The 22497-nt window shown below is 42.5% G+C and overlaps 1 protein-coding gene across 1 annotated transcript in view; it reads left to right on the top strand.

The window, feature by feature from the left end:
• Nucleotides 1-22497, top strand: part of rnf123 (ring finger protein 123) — a 207706-nt gene that overhangs the window by 15890 nt on the left and 169319 nt on the right. Inside the window, exons 12-24 of the mRNA XM_080727740.1 lie at nucleotides 2637-2741; nucleotides 3285-3410; nucleotides 4266-4358; nucleotides 4785-4866; nucleotides 5148-5269; nucleotides 5560-5659; nucleotides 6147-6208; nucleotides 6928-6999; nucleotides 7347-7467; nucleotides 11179-11280; nucleotides 19206-19306; nucleotides 20369-20561; nucleotides 20870-21015. Of these exons, the coding sequence (XP_080583866.1) occupies nucleotides 2637-2741; nucleotides 3285-3410; nucleotides 4266-4358; nucleotides 4785-4866; nucleotides 5148-5269; nucleotides 5560-5659; nucleotides 6147-6208; nucleotides 6928-6999; nucleotides 7347-7467; nucleotides 11179-11280; nucleotides 19206-19306; nucleotides 20369-20561; nucleotides 20870-21015 (1425 nt within the window). The remainder of the gene's footprint in view (nucleotides 1-2636; nucleotides 2742-3284; nucleotides 3411-4265; nucleotides 4359-4784; nucleotides 4867-5147; nucleotides 5270-5559; nucleotides 5660-6146; nucleotides 6209-6927; nucleotides 7000-7346; nucleotides 7468-11178; nucleotides 11281-19205; nucleotides 19307-20368; nucleotides 20562-20869; nucleotides 21016-22497) is intronic.

Raw genomic sequence — 22497 nt, 5'->3', positions numbered from 1 at the left:
ACGGGGCCTTTGGGGCCCGGAGATGCGACACCACCATATCAACTACCTGGAGTTGATGGCGGTGATGCTGGCCCTTCGTCACTTCGAACCCCTGATCCTGGGTTGGCACGTCCTCGTCAGGACGGACAACACCACGACGATGTGTTATGTCAACAAACAGGGGGGGCTGAGGTCCCGGGAGCTAGACAGGTTAGCTCGGGACCTGACACTGTGGTGCCTTGGTCGACTACAGTCGATCAGGGCCTCTCATGTTCCAGGCCTCCTGAACAGCGGAGCAGATCTGCTGTCCAGGGGGGAACCACGTTACGAGAACTGGTCTCTCCGACCTTCAGTGGCGGAGGAGATCTGGCTCAGGTTTGGCCACCCGGTGGCAGACTTGTTCGCGTCGTCAGAGAACGCGAAGTGTTCTCTGTTCTTTGGCCTGACGGGGACTCCCCCACTGGGCCTGGACGCTCTGTCTCGCAGCTGGCCGCGGGGCCTTCTGTATGCCTTTCCACCGCTAGAGCTGATTCGTCCGACCCTCGAGAGGGTCGGACGTTACTCCCTGGAGTTGCTCTTGGTGGCGCCGAGTCAGGGGACTTGGAGTTCCCTGATAGCGCCTCTCCTGGTCGGTCGGCCTTGGCGCCTGCCCCTACTCAGGGATCTGGTGAGCCAGGCGAACCAGGAGATTTTCCATCCGGACCCCCAGCGCCTAGACCTGTGGGTCTGGCACCTGAAAGGGAGAGGCTGAGGGCTGCCGGCCTGGCCCCTGCGGTCATAGACACGATGCAGAGGGCCAGAGCTCCTGGTACTCTGGAAGTGTACAGGGGTAAATGGGAGGCCTTCGTCTCCTGGTGCAGGTCGAACCGCCCTTCGGTGGTTCCGGCTTCTGCGTCCTTGAAAGACCTTTTGCACTTTCTGCAGTCCTGTGTGGTCCAGAAGCTAGCAGCCTCTACTCTTAGGGGCTATGTGGCTGCCATTGATGTCTGCCACAATGGCCTTGAGGGTTCTAAACCTTCTAAGAACCCTTGGGTGTCTCAGTTTCTGGCTGGGGTCAAACGAGACGCTGCTGCAGCTAGACCGTTGGTCCCCTCATGGGATCTTGAGGTGGTCCTAAGGGGTCTGAGTCAGGCTCCCTTTGAGCCTTTGGAGTCTATCTCCTTGAAGCTTCTTAGCTTTAAGACGGCTCTTCTCCTGGCTCTGACTACAGCCAAGAGGGTCAGTGACCTTCATGCTCTTTCTGTAGATGAGGGCTGTATGAGGTTTTCGGGTGATGACCGTAAGGTCTTACTCAAACCTCACCTCAAGTTCTTACCCAAGAACGGGAGGATTCAGGAAGTTCCGGTGGAACTTCTGGCCTTTCACCCTCCTCCTTTCGCTTCGGAGGAGGATAGAAGGCTAAACTGTCTTTGCCCGGTTAGGGCGCTGAGAGTTTACTGTGAGAGGACTAAGGACCGCAGACGGTCTAGTAGTCTGTTTGTCTCTCACGGAAAGTCCACTGGTAAGACTGAGATCGCTAAGTCGACTCTGTCGGGGTGGATTGTGGACGCCATTAATTTGGCGTACGACAGTGCGAAGGTGGCTAGACCCTTCGGTCTTAAAGCCCATTCGACTAGGGGAGTTTCCTCTTCCTGGGGTCTCGCTAAGGGGACTTCCATCCAAGAGGTCTGTATGGCGGCTAATTGGAGGTCGCCTTCCACTTTTGCGGCTTACTATCACCTGGACTTAACGCCTCATTCCTTGGCGCATTCTGTCCTTGGGGTGGCCGCTTCCTCCCCTTCCTCCTGAGCTGAGTCCCTTGGTAGGGTTTCTCTCTCAGGGAGTTTTGTAAGTGTTTTTACACTTTTCTTCCTCCACCAAGACCAGAGGGTAGTGGCTCTGGTGGAGGGGGGCCCTTTTCCTGAGTTTTCCCTTCGGTTTTAACTTGGGGCAGACTGGGATTGAGGTGGGTTCTGGTGGGCCTAGTCTGTAAGGGTTCCTTAATTCCTGTTGGTTCGTTTCCGCTTCCGGGAGTTTATGTTTCCCATAGGAGTGGAGTGCTGACTGGAGATTCGTAAACAAACACAAGTGTTTCGTATGAAACACCTGTTTGTTAAGAATCGGAAGGAAGCACTCCACTCCGGTGAGGACCCTGTTCGTGAGTTTGCGCAGAGCTCTCTCAAAAGAGGGGGAACATCCGGCGGATGGGGAATTTATAGGGGTCCGCCTCCAGGCGGGTACGTCATTTGACGGACATACCCTTCGGCCAATGGGAATTGTCCTACGGGAGTTTATGTGAGTGATTCTGTTATTCTTGGTTGCCGCTAGCGACACCCATAGGAGTGGAGTGCTTCCTTCCGATTCTTAACAAACAGGTGTTTCATACGAAACACTTGTGTTTTATGATTTTGGCAAAAACTAGTTTTTTGTTGTTGTTTTATAACCAAAAAATGCCTATTCTCGTCCATCTTCGTCGCTGGCATAAATGCCTAATTAATGACTCGCCAATCTACGTCTGAGGCATTAAATGAGTTAACATATTCTACCGTTATAGAGATTAAACACACAAAAATAATTACACAGTTAGGCTTTAACAAGAGCTTGTGACTATTAATGATAGCTCTCTGTTTATCTCACTTTGGACATAATTTTGCTGAATCATGGTTTCTCTGCTGTAGGAGGAGAGGCTGGTTGAGACGGACTGTGCCTCTTGGAGACTACATGGAGAACCCACCATCCTCATCACCCTGGCTCACATCTTTAACCACTTTGCTCCTCTTATGGTGGGAATAGCATGCTGCTGTGACTGTATGGATGTTGCTTGAACAACTGCATAATCTTTGTGTTTAAAAATCTGTCTGGTAAACAGTGGAACAGAATTCATGTCCAACGTCGTGACAAAGTTCTGTTATTTTTTTGTTAAAGTATTTAAGCCTAATCTAAAGTACTCACATTGGCGTTAGGTTTCATTGTGTTCCAATGGGCAATGTTGAGAGTAGTGTAAGGGTGGAAAGCCGGTTGGCGAGCATCACGCGTTTCCAGGCCAACAGTGGGGGTTTGCAGCAACAGGGGATCGAAAGTGCTGGTGGAAATGGTAACATAGAAAAGATAAAAGTTTGGGGATTTTTTTTACTTTGTCAGAAACAGACTGAAGTAAAATGTAATGGCAACGTTGAGATTTATGACCTTTTGAGAAACAATTTGACATTTGATCAAGTGTGTAGTGTTATTTTAAAATGTTCAGTTTAGGGTCAGAGATCATAAACATAAATACATACCATTTCCTCTGTGTGAAGTTTTAACAAATTGTTCCAATATGTCCCCAGTGTAAAGTGTACCTGGTGGAAGATGTGTTGATGAACTTCCTGTTGGCCATACTGGAGGGTGGAGGGGCAGTGGATGAACACCCACTAATACAGCAGCTGATGGACCTCTTCTGGTTGCTGATGGAGGTACACCCATGCACACACATTTATAAACACTTGTAAAAAAAAAGTGCTCTACAGTGCCAAGATAAAAATAAAAATGTCCATAGGAATAAACAAGTCAATTAAATTTCACAGTTAAAATAAAACCAAATTAAAACAAAAGCATACATAAGATGTACATAAACATATACAGATATTGAAAGTAAAAACAAATGTGCACTGTAAGGGTACTAAAATCTAAGGAAAGGCCTTGGTATACAAATACGTTTTCACAGGCGATTTAATCGATGACACTGACTTAGCTAGCCTTAAATCCACAGGCAGGGCATTCCAGAGCCTTGGTGACGAGGCGAGTCTTGGGAACTTCCGAGAGAGCCTTACCTGAAGAGCTAAAGGCCTCCACACACTAACCGAGTTCGTGCACGATGTTGTGGGATCTCAGGAATTTATGAGCTCGACGATAAACAGCCCAAAATCACTCATGATGCGCAGTTTTTCTTGTGTAGTGTGAAATGGCTGCCGTTTATGTTAATAGGCTTTGTACAATTGTAAAAAGTCTTGTAGTGTGTGGAAGCCTTAAGGCTGCACACTGGCGTATGCAGAGATATACAGGTAGCTAAGAGCCAGGCCTTGCAGGGCTTCAAAAGTACACTTGCACACTACTCTTGTAACTTGTTTATTAGCAATAATAATGTTTGTGTCAAAATCCCAAGGCATATGGGCACACCAGTGCCTTGGCACACTGTTTGAGAACCACTCTGGCTAGAATATCCTGTGGTACTTGCTTAAAATAAGGAAAGTAGGTGCAGTACTCCCTACTGTAGCATTTGTTTTTGACACTAGTTTTGTCCTTGTCTCTGTTTTGTGGGCTCCTGGTAGGAACATGAGGTCAACGAGTGCCTGAAGCAACTGATGATGTCCTTGCTGAGGGCCTACCGCTTCTCTCCCATCATCCCAGACCTGGGTTTCCAGGTAGGACTGTTCACTAAACTCTGCAGAGGTTTTGCGGATAATCCTTTCACTAAACCCAGGGAACCATTCTGATTTAGTAGCAGTGCAGTGTTATCTTCTTTGTCACTGCAGCATACAAAGTCAGCTGGGTTGACTGAATGAATTTGCATGAAACCTTTATTTGATGCCCATGGGGATCTCATCACAGAGAAAATGAAAAACAGGACAGGTGGCCTCAAGACACTCTTTTATTCTCTAGAATAAATGTTCTGCATGTTTATGAATGTGTCCAGAATAGACAAACTCTAAAGAAAGAGAGATGGAGGTGGAATAATGCCTGAAATAAGTGAAATATTTCAGATCCTCATGTAACCTTTCATCATATATATATAATATTTAATTAGAGCCGACATAAATAGTCATTAGTCAATGATCTTTTATTTACAGATCCACTATCTGCGTCTCACCACAGCCATCCTGCGCCATGAGAAGTCCAGGAAGTACCTGCTCAGCAACGTCTTATATCCTTGTGTAGTCAAGTCCCAAAAAGTCACGTGAAATTTATGGACAAGGAATAAATTCGTGTGCAGAACTAAACCAATACATCTTGAAAAATTAAGGATGCATGTCTTAATAAAGAACAAGATGTGTAGAACAGAATTTGGGCAGTTACAGGTTTGTTTCAAGTAACATTTATTTTTGTTCCAAGTAACATTTCTACTGTAGTGTTGAAAGTGTATTTTCAACCTTATTCAAGAAAGTGGTTAAAATATAACACAATTTAGTGGTTTTGAAATCTTTAACATAAAGTTACATTTGACGTGCTGCGTTCTGTAGTGTTCTTTTACATCAAGACACCTCTGAGAGTGAAGGAGGCTGGTCTGGAAGAGCTCATACCAACAACCTGGTGGCCAACACGCTTCGACAAGGAGGTGAGACTGACTGACTGACAGTGTTGCTGACGGACTGCTACATGACTTTCTGGCAACCTGTTTGATTGACCTTTCAGTATTTGACTCATTCCACCCTGTAAGTAGAGTAAATGAGCATGGCCTATTAAACACTTAACCACTTAAACCCTTTGTACAGTATACTTTGTTGACCAGGGTTACCCAGGGCTCTGAACATGGCCCCCTGCTTTTTTCTCTCTTCGCCTAAATCTCTTTGCTGAAAATTGCGTGGTTAACATTTGCTCCGATGGCCTGTTCTGCTCTCCACGCAGGGAAAAGATGAACGAGAGCCTAAAGATGAGAGTGCAGATGAGCGTTTAAGACGACGGGCCTATGAAAGAGGCTGTCAGAGGCTGAAGAAGAGGATTGAAGGTTTGGAGCGTTTATTAGCTTTGTGTTACAGTATGTTTATTGTATAGTTTTTAAGCAGTGCCGCTCCAACATTTGACCGAATGTGTATGAGCACACCGGTGTGATTTTTCATTAGACTTGATTGATGATATTGATGATTCTGCCCTCTTCAGCGATGCATATTCACACCAGCTAATATTCCATTGTTGGCTCTTGGCTGCTGTACAACTTTATATCGACCAGTCCTTATCCCTTATCCTTATTTAATGTCATCTAAATTGGCAAGGCTGCTCAGGAGAGAGTCAATAAAGAGTTCAATAAATACATTAATAGATGGGCAACAGTCACATCCATTAGCCATGAGTTAAATACTGTATTTCAGTGTATGGAGAAAGACAAGCAATAGGCCCTTTGCAGACAGGTAAAGCTAGATAGTGTATAATAATTACAAAGTATGCATGCGGTTTAGTGTTACAGGACATTTCTCCTCTCCTCTCCTCTCCTGTAGTGGTGGAGGAGCTTCAGGTGCAGATCCTGAGTTTGCTTCTCAACAACAAAGACAAAGGGACGGTACGTACTCTTTGTCATACAACTTTGTCATACAACGTCCTGCCCAGCAATCTGGTTGATCAAAGATACAATTGTCTGTTACTGTTATTTCTGCTTTAATGGTTGCTCTGCTAATTTCTTTGGTAACCAGAGACCGAGCCTGCATATGTTATTGTTATCTATTGTTAATATATTTGTAATCCACATCAGTGCCTCACATCATACCCATAATGATATCAAGGACACATTGTTTTTCATTTTTATTTATTTTTAATCCACACAGTGGTAGAAAGGCAAGGTATAATGAACATATAAGCCACAGGTTTTCATAAAATCCAAACTGACTGATCCCAGAGATACAGTGGCAAACTCACAATGCAATTAGGACTAAATGCACTGTACCGTGTTATTAGTGTTGGGTGGTTGGATGGAGACAGGGCTAGCTCAGATAAGTAGACAAAATCCAGTCTCATTAAACTTGCTGGGATGACATGATTAATTTAGCTTACCTTCCAGGCTTCCTTGCAATAATAATGGCTAATTTAAGGGCGCCTCATAAAGATTGTTTAATTCAGACCTCAGCCAAAGTTAAGGTTAATCTCTCTTGCTCTCTCTCTCTCTCTCTCTCTCTCTCTCTCTCTCTCTCTCTCTCTCTCTCTCCCTCCCACTCTCTTTCTCTATGCATGGTGTGTAACTATGTAGTATGTGTGTCCCTTATCCTCACACTCTGTGTCTTTCAGGGTGAAGCCTCGCGGTACATCTTCTTGAACAAATTCAGGAAGTTTCTCCAAGAGAACGCCAGCAACAGAGGGGTAGGAACTCCTATAGAAAGATAGACAGATGGATGGACGGACGGACGGACGGACAGACAGACAGAGAGAAACAGATTATACAATGTGGACCCATTAATCACATAAAGTGCCTGCATGTGTCATACACTACTGTAGGTGTCAGTATGTTCCTGCACCAATGTCACCAAGACATAAACCCTGATCTATCGTGTGTGTGTGTGTGTGTGTGTGTGTGTGTGTGTGTGTGTGTGTGTGTGTGTGTGTGTGTGTGTGTGTGTGTGTGTGTGTGTGTGTGTGTGTGTGTGTGTGTGTGTGTGTGTGTGTGTGTGTGTGTGTGTGTGTGTGCGCGCGCGCGTGTGCGTGTGCAGCACCCCACAGCACTATGTCCTCCAGAGTACATGGTGTGTTTTCTCCATCGTCTTATCACGGCTGTGAGGATGTACTGGGATGAAGGCAAGAGAAAGACCCCCAGCAGCATCAACAGTGACGGTAAGACAGTGTTCTAATCACCATAAATTTGCTGTTGTCTTTAACCACTTCAATCCTACAGTATATACTTGCTGTAGTTGACCAGGGTCCCTCAGGCTTCTATACCATAAGTCCACTTTTATTCATAAGCCTTTTAATGCAATGCAAGATGCAAACCACTTTATTTGATCAGCAAAATTGAAGTAAGTCACGGTGAAAATATTAGCCCAGTCTTGCATGCTTTATAGCCTATACTCTAGCTTTTACTGAGCATGTAATTTGTGTATGCTAATACCATAGAGTATTTCACACTGAGCAGTTGATAATGGGCTATTAGTTATATTTGAGTCTTTATTAATCTTTATAAGCAGTGCTACACATTAGTTTTATATAGAGTACAGCATGTCTGTATCAATATGCCAACAGAGGGAAGGCTCGATATGCAATACCAACTCTGCTAATAATCAATTTGTCGGAATGCACTTTGCTTAACCTAGCTATATACTGTAATAAACATCAGGCTCGTGGGTCTGTGTAACCTCTGGGACTGAACGGTAAAACAAAAACTAAGCATTATTATGCAAATACTATTACAATGTAAACTAAAATATATTTTGTTCAAGTCTATCCCTTGGATAATAAGACATAGCAGTAGCTGCCTGACCTTTAAAAATGGTCCCCAAACCCACTGACTCATCTTATTCCCTATGTGCCTATGTCCCTATGTGACTTACATTTGTTCACTTATTCTTTAGACAGATTAGCATTCCAGCCAGCTCAGCCGTCAGCCTGCTCCTCCTTTCATCAATAACAATAGAGGCTGTGCTGAAGAGCCTCTCGCTATCTTCACTTTGCTGAAGGTGCACAGAAAACGCCAGGGAGGGCAGTCTAGGTTTTTTGACTTACTAGTCCTGCAGTGGATTGTCAGAAGGTCAAATAGTTGTCTCTGAGGTAGCGCTGCTCCTCAATGCATACGCTTGACACAGGACTTCCAGGTTCTATTGTGTTTAAGCTTACCTGCAGGATTTAATCAAAAATACTTTCTATGCGCCTCTTTGACACAGGAGTTCCAGGTTCTATTGTGTTTAAGCTTACCTGCAGGATTGAATCAAAAATACTTTCTATGCGCCCTCCTCTTTTTCTGAAGCTTTTTACCACTTGATTATTTTATTTTATTTTTATTTGCCCCCTTGTTTTATTGTCTATATTATTATGTGTATGTATGATTTCTTGTATGTTTTTTGTCTTGTCCGAGTCTGTTAGTCTTGTCTAATTGTCTGAAAAAAAAAAGAACTTCCAGTCTGCTCTTACTTTCTCAGTCTCCACCCATGGAGTCTTCTTTCCCGGCTCTGACCTCTGAGGCTTCTGATGTTGGCCTCCTTAGCACTTCTTCTATCTTCCTTATCTCTTCCATGAATCCTTTGCATTTGTGAATAACATTTAAAATTAGCCTACCCTCAATGCAGAGTGAGTCATCCAATTCTGAAGAGTTCTCATTGTGGCTAAAAATTTCAACCCGACCGGAACTGACCTGAGTGAGTTGAAGCCCTAGCCCGAACAGACCGTCTTTTCTTTTTTATATACTACCCGGTCCGACCAGTTGGCATACATTTTTGGCATGCACACTTTATATCTTGGATCCAGTATCATTGCAATCGAGTGTAATGGCTCAGAATAAATCTCAGAAACATCTGTTCACAGCCTCAAGGAAGATGCCTTTCATCTTCTTAATTCCCCCGTTAGCCTCGTTTTCTAATGTGTTTAAGGACACTGGCAATGACAATTGGGATGACAAAATATGCAGATGAAGAGCTTACGTCCGTTGTCAACTCCTTAAATGGGGCTAGAGCTGTGAGCATCTTTTAGAGTACCCCCCACTGGTGTGCAGTTAATATGGTATGCAGGTGGTACGGCGCTGTATGCACAAAGGGCGTGTTTCGATGCAACAAGGCTCTTGTATAGTCACTGGTTGCAGACACTAGGGGCGGTATCTTCAGCTCCACTTGAATGTCCTCCAAGTGTGTTCTTGAAGTGTACCACAATCTGCCTGCCAATAGCCAGTGCTCAATTATGCAGTGCCTCATTCACAGTAAGTTGCAGGATATATTATGCACAAAGCACCCCAAACTGGCAACTCAAGGCGATTCATTGCTGGCATTGTTTTTTAAAAATGCCATGGAATAGGCTTCTCAATTTCCATGTATCATCTCCTCCATTGGTGTAGCAACATACTCTCCTGTGTGAAGATTAATTTAACTTTACACATGGTATGAGATATTGCACATTGTGCTTCACTGGTCAAATAGTTCCAGAGCTTGTTGGGTGTACCCTGTGCATTTGCTTGTCTACCTCATGCCATTTCAATCAATTCATCATTTTGTGGAATTATGTGTGTGCATATAGTCACAGCTAAAAACAGGCCCAAGGGCATTTTGCTACATCAAGTCTAGAGACTGTCGTGTAGAGAGACTAATCCAGACACAAGAGCTGTGTAAATCTAGAAGTTAATTCGATTGTGACTGGGTGGTTATGTTGTGTGACTGACAAAAAAAATTTGAGTCACTTATTTTGGAATTATAAGCATTGCGCTTGTGCTAGAGAAAGCCTCTTTTGCTTGTCAAATTTAGTTTGAAAAGCCTAGTGCTTACTTAGCCCTCAGCATAGCACTCAATAACACCCCATTATCTCCTGTCGTCTGAGTAATGTCTGTCCTTTCTCAAATTAGAGAGAGACATAAGCCTCTAGGAGTAAATTAAGTAATGACAATAAGGTAACTCTTGAGCGTGTGAAATGATACTCTCAGGGGTTAAAGATCTATAATGGTCCATTTGGTTACCAACTCTCCGTTTAGCTGGAGACCAACTGGAACCCCCTCAAGGACCACTGGTGGTGTCCTTCATCATACTAACAATCTGTAAGAGGTGTAGAGCATGTTAATCATTACCGCATATATTAGTTATTGGAACAGCAGCAAACAGCTGCCTGTGCATCTTTCTGCGTATGTGAATGCACGTGTCGTGTGCTCATGCTGACTTCTTTCACCTACCACCTGAGGGACCAGTTTCATAATGACGGAAATAGCTGCAAGGACAACGATGCTCTTTTCTTCAATTACTGCTGTTGAATTATAATGAAGGCTGTTTATAAACAACCTTCATTATAATGCCATCTCTTCTCTGCCTCCAAATCCCCATTCATCCCCCCTTTCTCTCTTTCTCTCTTTCTGTCCCTGGCCTTTCTCTTCATGTCTTTTTTTTATGTATTCTTATATTACTTACTCTTTTTCACTTTGATATCTCGCTTCTTTCTGTTTTCTTTCTCCTCGCTGTCTTCATTTCCTCTCACCCGGGGCATTTTCTTTTCTTTTTAACCTTGCCATCCTTCCTTTCTCTCCTTTGGCTTTTTTATTTATTTATTATTTTACTTGTTTTTATTGTTTTTATTTGTCTTGTTATCATCTATCCCAGCGGTTCTCAAAGTGGATTCCAGGGACTTTATAGGTTCCTTTAGCGGGGTCTAAAATTGACATTTACAAGTCTGTAACTCTGACAGTGTACAGTGTACAGTGTACACCCTAGCAGGATTCCATTTGATTTCATTTGTAAGTTGTCAGAGTTAAGGGAAGACCTTGACATTTAAAGGTTTGAGAACCACTGATCTACCCTATCACTCAATCCTGTGTAATTATTTCTCTCTCTTTGTCTCTGTTAATCCTCTACGTCCTCCCTCCAGAAGCCTACGTTCCTCCACAGCTCTTCTACAATGGGAAGGTTGACTACTTCGACCTGCAGAGACTGGGAGGCCTGCTCTCTCACCTTAAGAAGACACTCAAAGGTTGGTTTGTGCATAACTACATTCACTCTTGGGTGGCCCACGGTGTCATAATAATGGCTTGTTTGTCATTCATCATCATGAAGATTCTTGGTTGACCATTAATCTAACCTTTTACCTTACACTTGGGCACCCTGGTGATAACTATCACAGATGATTGGTATGCTGATACAGATATTTAATATCAACTGGTATTGCGCTGCAAGATAATAATATATGAATTGATAGATAAATGTAATTCTTGGTATTGATGGAGGCTGGAACTGTTTTCCTGTGCGAGTTTGTATGCTGCTCAGTGTAGCTTTTGGAAGCTCCAGTAGATGGGGCAATTGCTTTCTAACACCACACTACAGTCTTAACCACTTACAAGTATTTTTATTGTTGGGTGGAAACAATGTCCAACCTTCCTTTTTTTATTATTAAAAGAAAAAGAAGGATTTAAAATATAGTGAAAATAGCTGATCTACAAACACCAACATTGTGTGCTTGTAGATCTGCTATTTTCATAACTTTTGTGCGACACTTTTGTATGATCTAGGGCTTTAATTTAAGATACAAGGTTTCTGTCTGACAGTGACGATATACTTTGTTGACTGGGGTTCCCGAGTGGTCTGTACTTGTCCCATCCTTTTTTCCCTCCACACACCACCGCTACTACCAGGTTTTCATTGAATGTTCGACTGTTATGTCATGCCCCCAAAAAGTGACGTTAATTTTAATTTGATTAATACTTGTGTATTGACATATTAGAAATTGTTCTTTTTATGCAGGAAACAAAGATGATAATTATCCAGTTTCCTTTATCTTTGTCTGTATTCATCCCCACTGTCATTCTCCCCACCCTGCTCATTTTAAGGGACTTAATTTATTTTAAACCTTATAGCACATTTTCCATTGTGTACAGTTTAGTGTTTCATCACTTTGTAGTGTACATCACACACTTGCTTCCCTTCTGCTTGTTAGAGTTTGTCTCCAGAAAATCAGTGCTTCAGGGAGTGATAGAACTGCCATTGTTTTGTAATTACAGAGCGTGTTTTGGCTTCTCTGGCCACAGGGCCGCAACATGTACACTACACTGCCAAGAGAGTGTAAAACGAGAGTGTCAAAACTATGAGACAAATGAACGCAGAAGATTTTACTGTGTATGCACTATTTTCATCGGGAACAGAAACACTCCGATCCACCACGCGTTGTTCTTGCTCGACGGCGTCACTGAAGTAAATTGAGGTGTCCTCTCGCTGTATGAGGCGTCGGGTTGAGGATGGGGAAGTGAAGCACGGTCCTTTTGTAATTGTCAGATAGGCAGCAGGCGGGCAGACTGGTGTATGATGTGGACTGATAATCCCCAACAGAGCGTCTGTTCTGTAATATGCTGTTTATATATTGCCAGCATGAGCATGGCTGGAATAAATTACCTGCTACAGCAGGTAATTAATTTAAAATGTTCATTTAATCAATTGTTTAGTAAATCTGACGCGAGTTTATTTTCCATACAGAGGAGTGGCAATGAAAGTAGGACAATGCTGTCGTAGAAGTTCTTCTGAAGTCACTCATCATAACAGCATTCTAAGACTCAGTAAACATTAATTTATTGGAAACATATGGACTAACAGTTTCAGTTTCAGTTTTTTTTTTTTTTATAGAACAAAATCACCCAGAGGGGTCTCTGTGCACTTCACAACAGGGCAATACAAACACAATTTCAAAGATAATAAAAAACAATCAAATGTGAAAAACAACAAAAAACAGTCAATTGTGAAGAACAACAAAAAATAGGACATATAGAATTAAAGCAACACAATGTTAAATGTTAAAATTCAATGGTAAAAACCATGGGGTAATAGGATTTGGTCATGACAATGTTCATAGACTATGGCAAACCGTAGTGCAGGCAGAAGAGGTGGGTTTTTAGCTTGGATTTAAAAATGTCTAGGGAATTGGCATCCCTGACAGCTTGAACTAACACATGCCGACGAGTGGACAGGACGGTAGAAGAGTGTTTCGACAATGCGGTGAGCACCTTTATATATTGATTTGTACATGTTTTGAGCCGAAAATGGACGTTGGGGCTCAACCAGCAAGAGTGTTCTAACTCCCCTTTATAACTCTTGTAGAGAGTAAACGTCCCAATATAAACTACCTATACAAGATTATGATTTATGGCTTGGTTGAACTTATCTGACAAAGGCACATAGACATTAAATTACAGAATTCACTGTTGAAACCTTGTTACATTAGGGGTGCTTCTGTGCAATATAAGCAAATGCAATGTGTAATGTAATCTGGGGACCAAAAAAAGAAAAAACTTTGGCTCTTCACCTTTCTTAGTTCACTTCCTTTCGGGTGCTTCGGTGTTTATTCCCTACTAACAATAACACTTCATGTTTAGGGCAGTGGTGCAGACCAATTATGTGTAATATAATGGACACATAAACATTTCTGCACAACTGCTTCATACAATACCCATTGTTTTTATCTGGTATTTTAATGATTTCTTTCTTACAGTTTATGTCTATATCATTCAGACAACTAAGATCCAATTCACTTAGAAGTAGAATGCATCTTCTCCCTGCCCATTTCAAAAGCCTCAAGTGTCTCAAAGTTGAGGAAAGTGTCAATCAAATCAAGATGTGTACTTCAGGGCGCCTAGTGGTCCAGGCGCATTCCTGTCTATATCATTCTCCACTGTATACTATCATCAATAAAGGCAGAAAAGTCCAAAAATAATTACTTTTCCGAGGTCAGTGCAGCACATAGTCATTCAATCAGAGAAAGCTCTACTAACTTTGTGCATTCAAAATCTATATGGGCCAAAGTTCATTCTTGTATTCTGCAGCAGTTGCATTGAATGGTCTACAGCAGTGTTCATTTTGTTGACTAAGACTAAATGACTAAAAGACTAATACTTTATGTAGTCGACTAGACAAAGACTTTCAGCTTTAAGTCCTCCCTTAAAGAGGTAGCTTATTAGCAGCTCGACCTGACGTAACATTTTATCACTGTTTTGATTCCACTTGTTAGCCCACACTCAATGTCGGTACCTACACAGTACACACTGAAGAACACTGTGTGCTTTATACTTGGTCTTTGTCTTTGCAAACCTTTTTCAATTTAATTGCCCACTTTTGATTTTACTGACCTTAACAGGATGGGAGAGTGCAATGACCTCTTGTCTCAACTGATACTGTAGTACATCAATTCATCTCCACAGACTCTCACAGTATGACAGTTATTGACCCAAGGTGTTATTAAACACAACAACCTTTTTTCAGAGTCTCAATAGCAGGTTACCCACTGTCTTCACACATATTATCCTCACATCATCTCATCCACGCATTGTCTAATCTTTTGAGAATTAAGGGGGACTTTTTACCCTTTGCCCATTGAATAATGGCTGGCACATCCACCGGCAATTAAGTACTAGGACTCATTGTTCCTGCCCTCATTCAGAACCAGACCCTCCGTAATTCACCCTTTGTTAGCCTCCTGGTTGGTCCCTGACTGACCAACCAGCAGGCTCTATCTGCCTTGTCCCGCCCTAGTTCCGCCTTTTTTATGTTGAATTAGCTAAAACATAATTTTTGGAGAAATAAAAACATTTAAAAACATGCTGATTCACTATGCTGCCACTGAGCAGCTCCAATTGACTGAAACAAAGTTTGAAATTAGAATTGAGCACACAGAATAACATATGAAGCAACTGAATTAACATGGCAGTGGATGGAATGTCCCACTGAATGTCCCTCCAAGTCAAAGCAACCAATGGGTGTGGAGAGGGGCAGGACAATGGGCGGGACTTGACAAAGGGTGAATTACACTAGCATCTTAAAAAAGCGATGGGAAATGTAAAAGCAGGTTACTGCTTTGTTGTTTGAGATCCAGATTTACTCCTACCGAGTTAAGGGAAATTGCTTTCCTGCATTTTGATATTCACCAGCCTAGAAGGCAGAGAGGCCGAGATCATGTTTTCCCTGTTTTTGTGTCTTGTCTGTGTGCGCAGCTTGTCGCGCAAAGCTTTTTTGGTGGAGCTAAACCAGGTTGCTTTACCTTTGGAATTTAGAATTTTCAAAATGCTTTTTCAAAACACACTTTCTGCCACTACTCCTCCACACATTCAGTCTAAAACTCACATACATAGCTACACATCTGGAGTCGTCATCTCAGCAATGTGTCGACGAAATGCAGCTGTGGGTTCAGTTGTTCAGATGTGGCCCATAGACCTTGTCTTTTATGAGTGCGCTGGCTGTGCTTGGAGAGTAACTGAAGCACACGAGACCCTGTCAAACCCTTTCTTTGTCTTGTTTGGTCTCTGTCTAACCCTTTCTCTTTCTCTCGGTCTCTGCCCCCATCTTTTTCTCATAGCCTGGGTGCCAGCCTGTTCGCTCCGTTTCGCGATTTCTTTTGTCTCTCCGCATCACAGTCTGGGAAGCCTCGTATCTCCAAGGGAAGGTGGGACATAGAAAGCGAGTGGAATCCAACCGTGGCTTCTTATTGGTCTGTGGTGCGGGGCGGGACAAATACACCAGTGTGTATTGGCTGGCTGATGACGTAGCTACCCTAACCCTACTCTGATTCGTTGGAACAACATCCAATCAGCAACAACGTTGCCTACGTCACAACTGATGTTCAGAAATACGAGTCAACTGAATCATTTCCAGACTGTGATGCGGAGAGACAAAACAAATCGCGGAATGGAGTGAACAGACTGGCACCCAGGCTATCTTTCTCATCCCCTTATTTCTCCATCCTCCCCTCTCATCAGACATATTGCCAGTTGCTCCCCACAAATCAACAGTTGATTAACGCCATCCGACCTGTCATTTACCCCAGTACATCATGGGCCCTTTCACCCACACAGCATATGAGCAGTGCGTCATGAGGCGTGCTGAGTATATTGATTGATTAACTAACTAATCAACTGGATTAGGCGAAACAATCTTTCTTTTTCCATTGATATTAAGGCTGTCACATGGGGAAAATTGTAGATTAGTTGGATTGTCGTCATTGATTTGCACCAGGGATATTTGTTCTTTGTATTTCATTTTGAAATATGATAACTGACATTGTCCAACATACCTACTGTATATAGACCAATGAACCACTAAGTTCAAGTGTTTTAACAACTCAAAGGGCATGAATATTGGGGGAAATCCCTCTAAGTCAAACGCCGATAAGGCAAACGCTGATAAGGCAAACGCAAATGTACTGCTCCTACCGTAGTGATCTTCTGCCGTCTCGTTAAGGAAACAGAGTAGCCTCCTTATTTTTAGCAATACAATGGTTATATGTCACAGTTATTGTCCACGACATTGCAAGCGGCGCGAAGGCCAGCGCCCGAGCGCCGCAGGCGCGAGTGCCCGCGAAGAGCGGGCCAGGGCCGCGCGGCCGGAGGAGCGCCGCGCGAGTTACGTAGCCGTGGTGAATGCAATCGTTATAAGCGCACGATAAACGCATGAATGGAATGAAACGCGATGCAGGTTGAGCTCACATTTCACCATATTCAAAAGGAGGTTTTTAAAAAAAAAGGAGTTTGGCTTATCAGCGTTTGCCTTATCGGCGTTTGGCTTATCAGGACGTGCCCGAATATTGTGCCCAATTCACTCTGGTGAAATTGGTTTATAGAGTTACAAAGGTTAGTATATAGGAAATGTTATGACGCTATCGCGTCATGGTTTATTTCTCAATAATGACTCGCTCGCCATTGATTATCCCATCTCATTTAACAACAAAAAATCATGTGGATCTCTCCAAATTTGAATGGCTTGTCTCCAATGTGGATCTCGCTAGTAGCGTATCAAAACTTCAGTTTGTTCTACTTGATTGTTATTGCTGATCAGTGTCCACGGCTATTTATCCATTTCCAAATTCATAAAACTTAAGATAATGATGGGTCAAAGTTATACGATGAGTAGACTTGGATTAGAGCATCCTTTTTTTCTGTTTCTCAGCTACCCCTACCCTGTAACATGTGTCTCTCAGTTACACATTTACATTCAAAGAACCACAAGTTTTTCTCATTTTATGCTTTGACAGATTCGTAGGAAATAGACCGACATGTCCATGGTCGTATTGGTCGAATCGCCGGTCTCTAGTAGGATATATTGTATGTTCCTGTATATGTTTATCAAGTATAGTTAATTTCACTATGTACATATTTGAACTTTTGTTAAAATGCGGATATTATAAACTAAAACATTTTTAGAAATCCAGTGTCATTTTAATTCTCATATCAATAAGTTGGCCATCTTGGATCGTATCATCAGAGTTCAGTTCTCTCTCTTCTTCAGCTACTGTCCAATAGAACAAATGTTTTTCCCTCCCGCTTGCCATGCTGGAAACATGTGTCCACTGTGTTCCCCTGGAGATAAACCATGGACGTGGCACAATAACTCACACAGGATTTATGGGCAGGACTTGGGATTGGCTGAATTTTATTATCTAGCAGATTTATACTGTGTGGGAAATGAGAGGAGACAACAGTTCCAGGGCCTCTGGTACAGAGGTCACTTCTCGTCGCTGTTGGGCAGATTCCTTGTCTCAATATGTCAACGTTTTATGTTTTTTTGTAAATTAATGCCCTACGTCATACTATAGTGTCACACAAGAGTAGCTAAAATAGCCGATCTACAAGCTCACAACGTGCCGTGATGCGACACATGTCGATCTCGAAACCTGGCTGGAACACAGTATTTTCATTTACGTTTTTAATGGTTTTGGACATAAAAGGTTTCCAACCGACAGCGACGTTCTGCAGGTGTAAAGGAGTTGTTGTTGTCTACACCGTCTGTTTACTTATCTCCATTCTTTCTTTGTTTCCCTTCTTTCCTTTCTTTCTATTCTTTCCTTTCTTTCTCCCATTATCTTTTTTTTTTTTATATTTACATGTTTGGTTCAGTGGTTATTAACTCAGTCGGTGCCATATTTAAAGTGGGATGACCTCTTATATTGCCGGTTCCCAAACAAAGGGTTAAAAAAATAGTGTGCACGCTGGTGCACACATTCGTGCACAGATCATGCACTATGCATGTGCATGCTTTTCACAGCTTTCAAACAAAAAAATCCCGCTTGGAAATCCGTTCAGGCATTCAGGAGAAAGGAGCCCTTATGTTTTCTTCAAATGTAAACAAACATGGCTGCCATGTTTGAAAGATGGGGTTGGTATGGGGGTTAAACATGCAATTTCGCGATCGCGATCATGCCTAGTACACTGTTGGAGGTCCAAATTTTTTTTTTTCAAAAAAACATTTTTCAAAAAAAACATTTGATGGCACCAGATGAGTTAACCACTTAGTTGTACTAGCCCTTCGTACTTTTTCGTAGGCTAGCTGGGGGAAAATGTTGATTAACATTTTTTTATTTGGGCATGCCTAAAATAGGGAATGCTTTAAGATGCTTTCAGATTCTTGGGAGAAGTTTTTGTTTTGTTTTGATCTTTGGTACTTTGTAGTGGTTTCTGCAGGTCCCGATAGGCTCACTCTCTTGGTTTGCAAAAAAAACACATCCAGTTCTGTAGGCCGTGTTCAGATGATGACATGATTGCAGGCTATATCAGGCTTTTTTTTTTACTTAATTTTTATTAGGCTCTATCAGGCTTATAGGCTATTATGATTTTCTTTTTCTTTTTTTTTTCTTCCCTTTTTTTACCCAATTTCTGCTGTGCACTTCAGCATCATGCTGGGACAAAATCACAATGCTTGTGCTCTTTCTTCTTGTGTTTTTGTTTGTAGTTTGTTTATGCTTAGGGAAGAGAGAGAGGCAGAATGATGCAATTTGCTTGGAATCTTGTTTATCCTGTGTGCTCTCTCTTCTCAGCAGGTGCTTCTACTGATAAGGGGGATAAGGGAGGATATTTGGTGTGTTCTGTCAATATTGAAACGTGGCCTAAATGCAAAACTAAAAAGCATTGTCTGTTTACCTTTGTCTGGCAGATGACCTGGCCAGTAAGGCCAACATAATCATCGACCCTGCAGAAATCCAGGCCACTTCAATGGACGACCTGGATGAAGATGAAGAGAGTGGAGCAGCACAGGTTTGTGTTTGTTTAGTAGAAATCTCATTAACTACTAACTGTCCTGTAACAGCATCTGTTCGCTGTCGGGTGGGAACCTTGTATGTTCAAAACTGTTGTGTTTTTCAGGAAATGGAGGGAAAAACACATGCACTCAACCACCCACAGTTTCACTTAAACATTTTCAAAAGTAGAAACAAATGACAAAGTACAGAATAATTGAGAGTTCTGTTAACAACTCATCCTCCAAATCAGAAATAAAGAAATTGGGTGTACAGCACAGCTCTGTACCGTATCACATTATTCCAGAACAGAAAAGTGATGACAACAGGTTATACACTTTGTACCATGGTGTTCAAAGTGGATACTGTGTATGAGTGTTGGTTTAGTTTCTTATTTTGGGCATGTCTATTTTGGGCATATAGTTTAAGGATAAATGTTTCTAAATATTGATTTATTTATATTTTTTACATGTTTTACATTAACTACTGTCTTTTAAAACATCGACTGAAGGGGCTAACTGCCACGTTGTCCTTACCTTTTAACGTGGGCGCGTGTGTGCACATCGCGCACGATCTGTGCATGGATCATGTACCAGGCGTGTGTACACCCGATCACAGCTTTCAAATAAAAAAATCCCTTTGAAAAAATACGCTTCCATCGCTGAGCTCCCTCTTCTACTGTTTACATGAAAGCTAACACCAATGATACGGAAATCTGATCAAACAGGATACGGAAATGCGACCGAAAGCACTTTTTCACGGGGGATTAGAGACCGATTTGCACTAAACAGCGATTATACTTTTAAATGTTTTATAGCGATTAAAGCATATTATATTCTCGAGTTTATCAGGCCCGGCGTAGAGGAACATAGGGATTTTCTCTAGACTATCGGGTGAGGCGGTAAATGAGTTAATAAACTACAGATCGACAAGCTCACAATGTGTCAATTCATTTAGATTTCTTTGTTTTAGTCACACTCCTATAATTTGATGACTCATAGGATGGATTGTGAGGAAAACAAAAGAAACTCCATGAATTCAAGGCTTCATGGGGTGTGTGATTGATGTTTTGTGTCTCCAGAGGCCGTTTGGTGCTGTAGCTATGGGCGGAGCGCTGGCCCGGCCCAGCTGGCTCAGCTCTCCCACGCTGGGCCGGGCCAACCGCTTCCTCAGCACGGCCGCCGTCAGCCTCATGACCCCCAGGCGGCCGCTGGCACCGCCCGAGAAGGTCAAAGTTCGAACCCTCACCGTGGAACAGAGGACAGAGGAGGACAGTGAGTGACCGAAGACCTTTTTTACCCTACTGTTCTTGTAGTGTTCTAGTACTACTACTGTTCTGGTATTATGGCTCCCCAAAATGGAACACACACACACGCATGCACGCACACACCACGCACGCACACACACACACACCACCTGTTATTGTCGTATACAGTTGGTCACCAAGGTATATGAACCAGCATTGGTGTAATCCCACCTATCTCCTTTGCCTTTTCATTTTCTTCTCTTTTATTTTGCGCCCCCTCCCCTCCACCCCAATCCTCACCCCCAATCCTCCCCTGTTTTCAACGTTGACCTCAAGTTGAGGGAAGCCATGGTAACGATGGCCTGTTGCTGGGGCGACCATTGGTAGAGCCAGACCAGCCAATCGCAGAGAAGTCCCTGCTGGAGATCGTTGATGGCATCGTAATGATGTACAACCTGAGTGTCCATCAGCAACTGGGAAAGGTGTGTGTGTGTGTGTGTGTGTGTGTGTGTGTGTGTGTGTGTGTGTGTGTGTGTGTGTGTGTGTGTGTGTGTGTGTGTGTGTGTGTGTGTGTGTGTGTGTGTGTGTGTGTGTGTGTGTGTGTGTGTGTGTGTGTGTGTGTGTGTGTGTGTGTGTGTGTGTGTTGTCGCTGTCAGGTGGAAACCTTGTATTTCGAAACAGTTACCTTTTCAGGAAAAATAAATGGGAACCTGTGTTCCAATGGATCCAATGTAGTTATTATTCAGTCACAAGGTCTTGTAAATCATTTTCTTTGGTACAATATTTATAAAGGCGACAGTGCATGCACATCCAATCTCGCCCAGGCACTGTTCAAACAGCGATTCAGTAGAAAACAATAAGATCTGTAACACTGGTATGTGTATGAGTATTGTCAATATTTATCAAACCCACAGACAGACAAAATCACTTTCACTTTCAAGTGAGATTTCTTTTTTCTTTCTTTTTTTTTCTTTTTCTTTTTTAACCTAAATAATTGCAAAAATAGCAGATCTACAAGCTCACAATGCATCACACCACATTGTGAGCATACAAATCGGCGAATTTTTCATTGTGTGACACTGTAGTATGACGAAGTAGAGCATTGGTTTATGAAAATAAATAAATATTAAAACGTTTAAATATGGAGATAATAGGTTTCTGCCTGACAGCATTGTTGTACCCCTCCCTCACTGTCCCTCTGCCTCGTATGTCACTCGACATATCAGTGTCAACAGCATCACGTCAATGAAGTGGAGGGAAAAAAAATAAAAATAAACATTACATTCACATCAGAGGTCTTATGTGCCACTGCCTATATATTGGAAAAATCCCATGGCGGTAATAGAACTCATAAATAAAATGCCACATGGGACTCCCGTAATGAAAAACTTGATGGGAAAGATCATACCCCCTCTGGTGACTTGATGTCTTATATGGGAGTAATCACAAAGGGCTTAGAGGAGGCTGGCTTTGTTGGCAGACTAGTGTCGTATCCGCTCAATAAGTACCAACAGAGTGCTTGTTGAGGTTTTAGATCACCAGAGGTTCTTCAAAGCCCACCACCCTGCCTGCGCATTTCTTTAATACATAATTTGTTTTCGTAGGCACATAATACTGTGGAAGCCCATTTCTGTCAATGAATATAAATAATAGATAGGGTTTTTTTTTCTTGCCTTTCCGATCTCTGAATTATGATTTTTTTCCTGTCCCTAATGCGAGAAACAATTTTGCGAGAGAATCTCAGAGTTATGCAGACTGATCACACTGAGACTCGCCACCACAGGCGCATGCTGATGGTTCAGATCAAAAGTGAGTGGTTCGCCTGTGGAGTAGACCTGCTGGACCTGCGGTGATCAAATGATGAATCACAGGGAAAACATTTATTAAAGCAGATGTTGAGTCTAATATAAAACGTTGCCTGCGTTTGCCATCGCCTCACCTTTCCGATCATATCTCCCGGTATT

This window comes from Nannobrachium achirus (assembly GCF_963921795.1).
Source record: "Nannobrachium achirus genome assembly, chromosome: 6".
Taxonomy (NCBI): domain Eukaryota; kingdom Metazoa; phylum Chordata; class Actinopteri; order Myctophiformes; family Myctophidae; genus Nannobrachium; species Nannobrachium achirus.
Note: the sequence above shows the minus strand (reverse complement) of the source record. Positions and strands in the feature narration are given on the sequence as shown.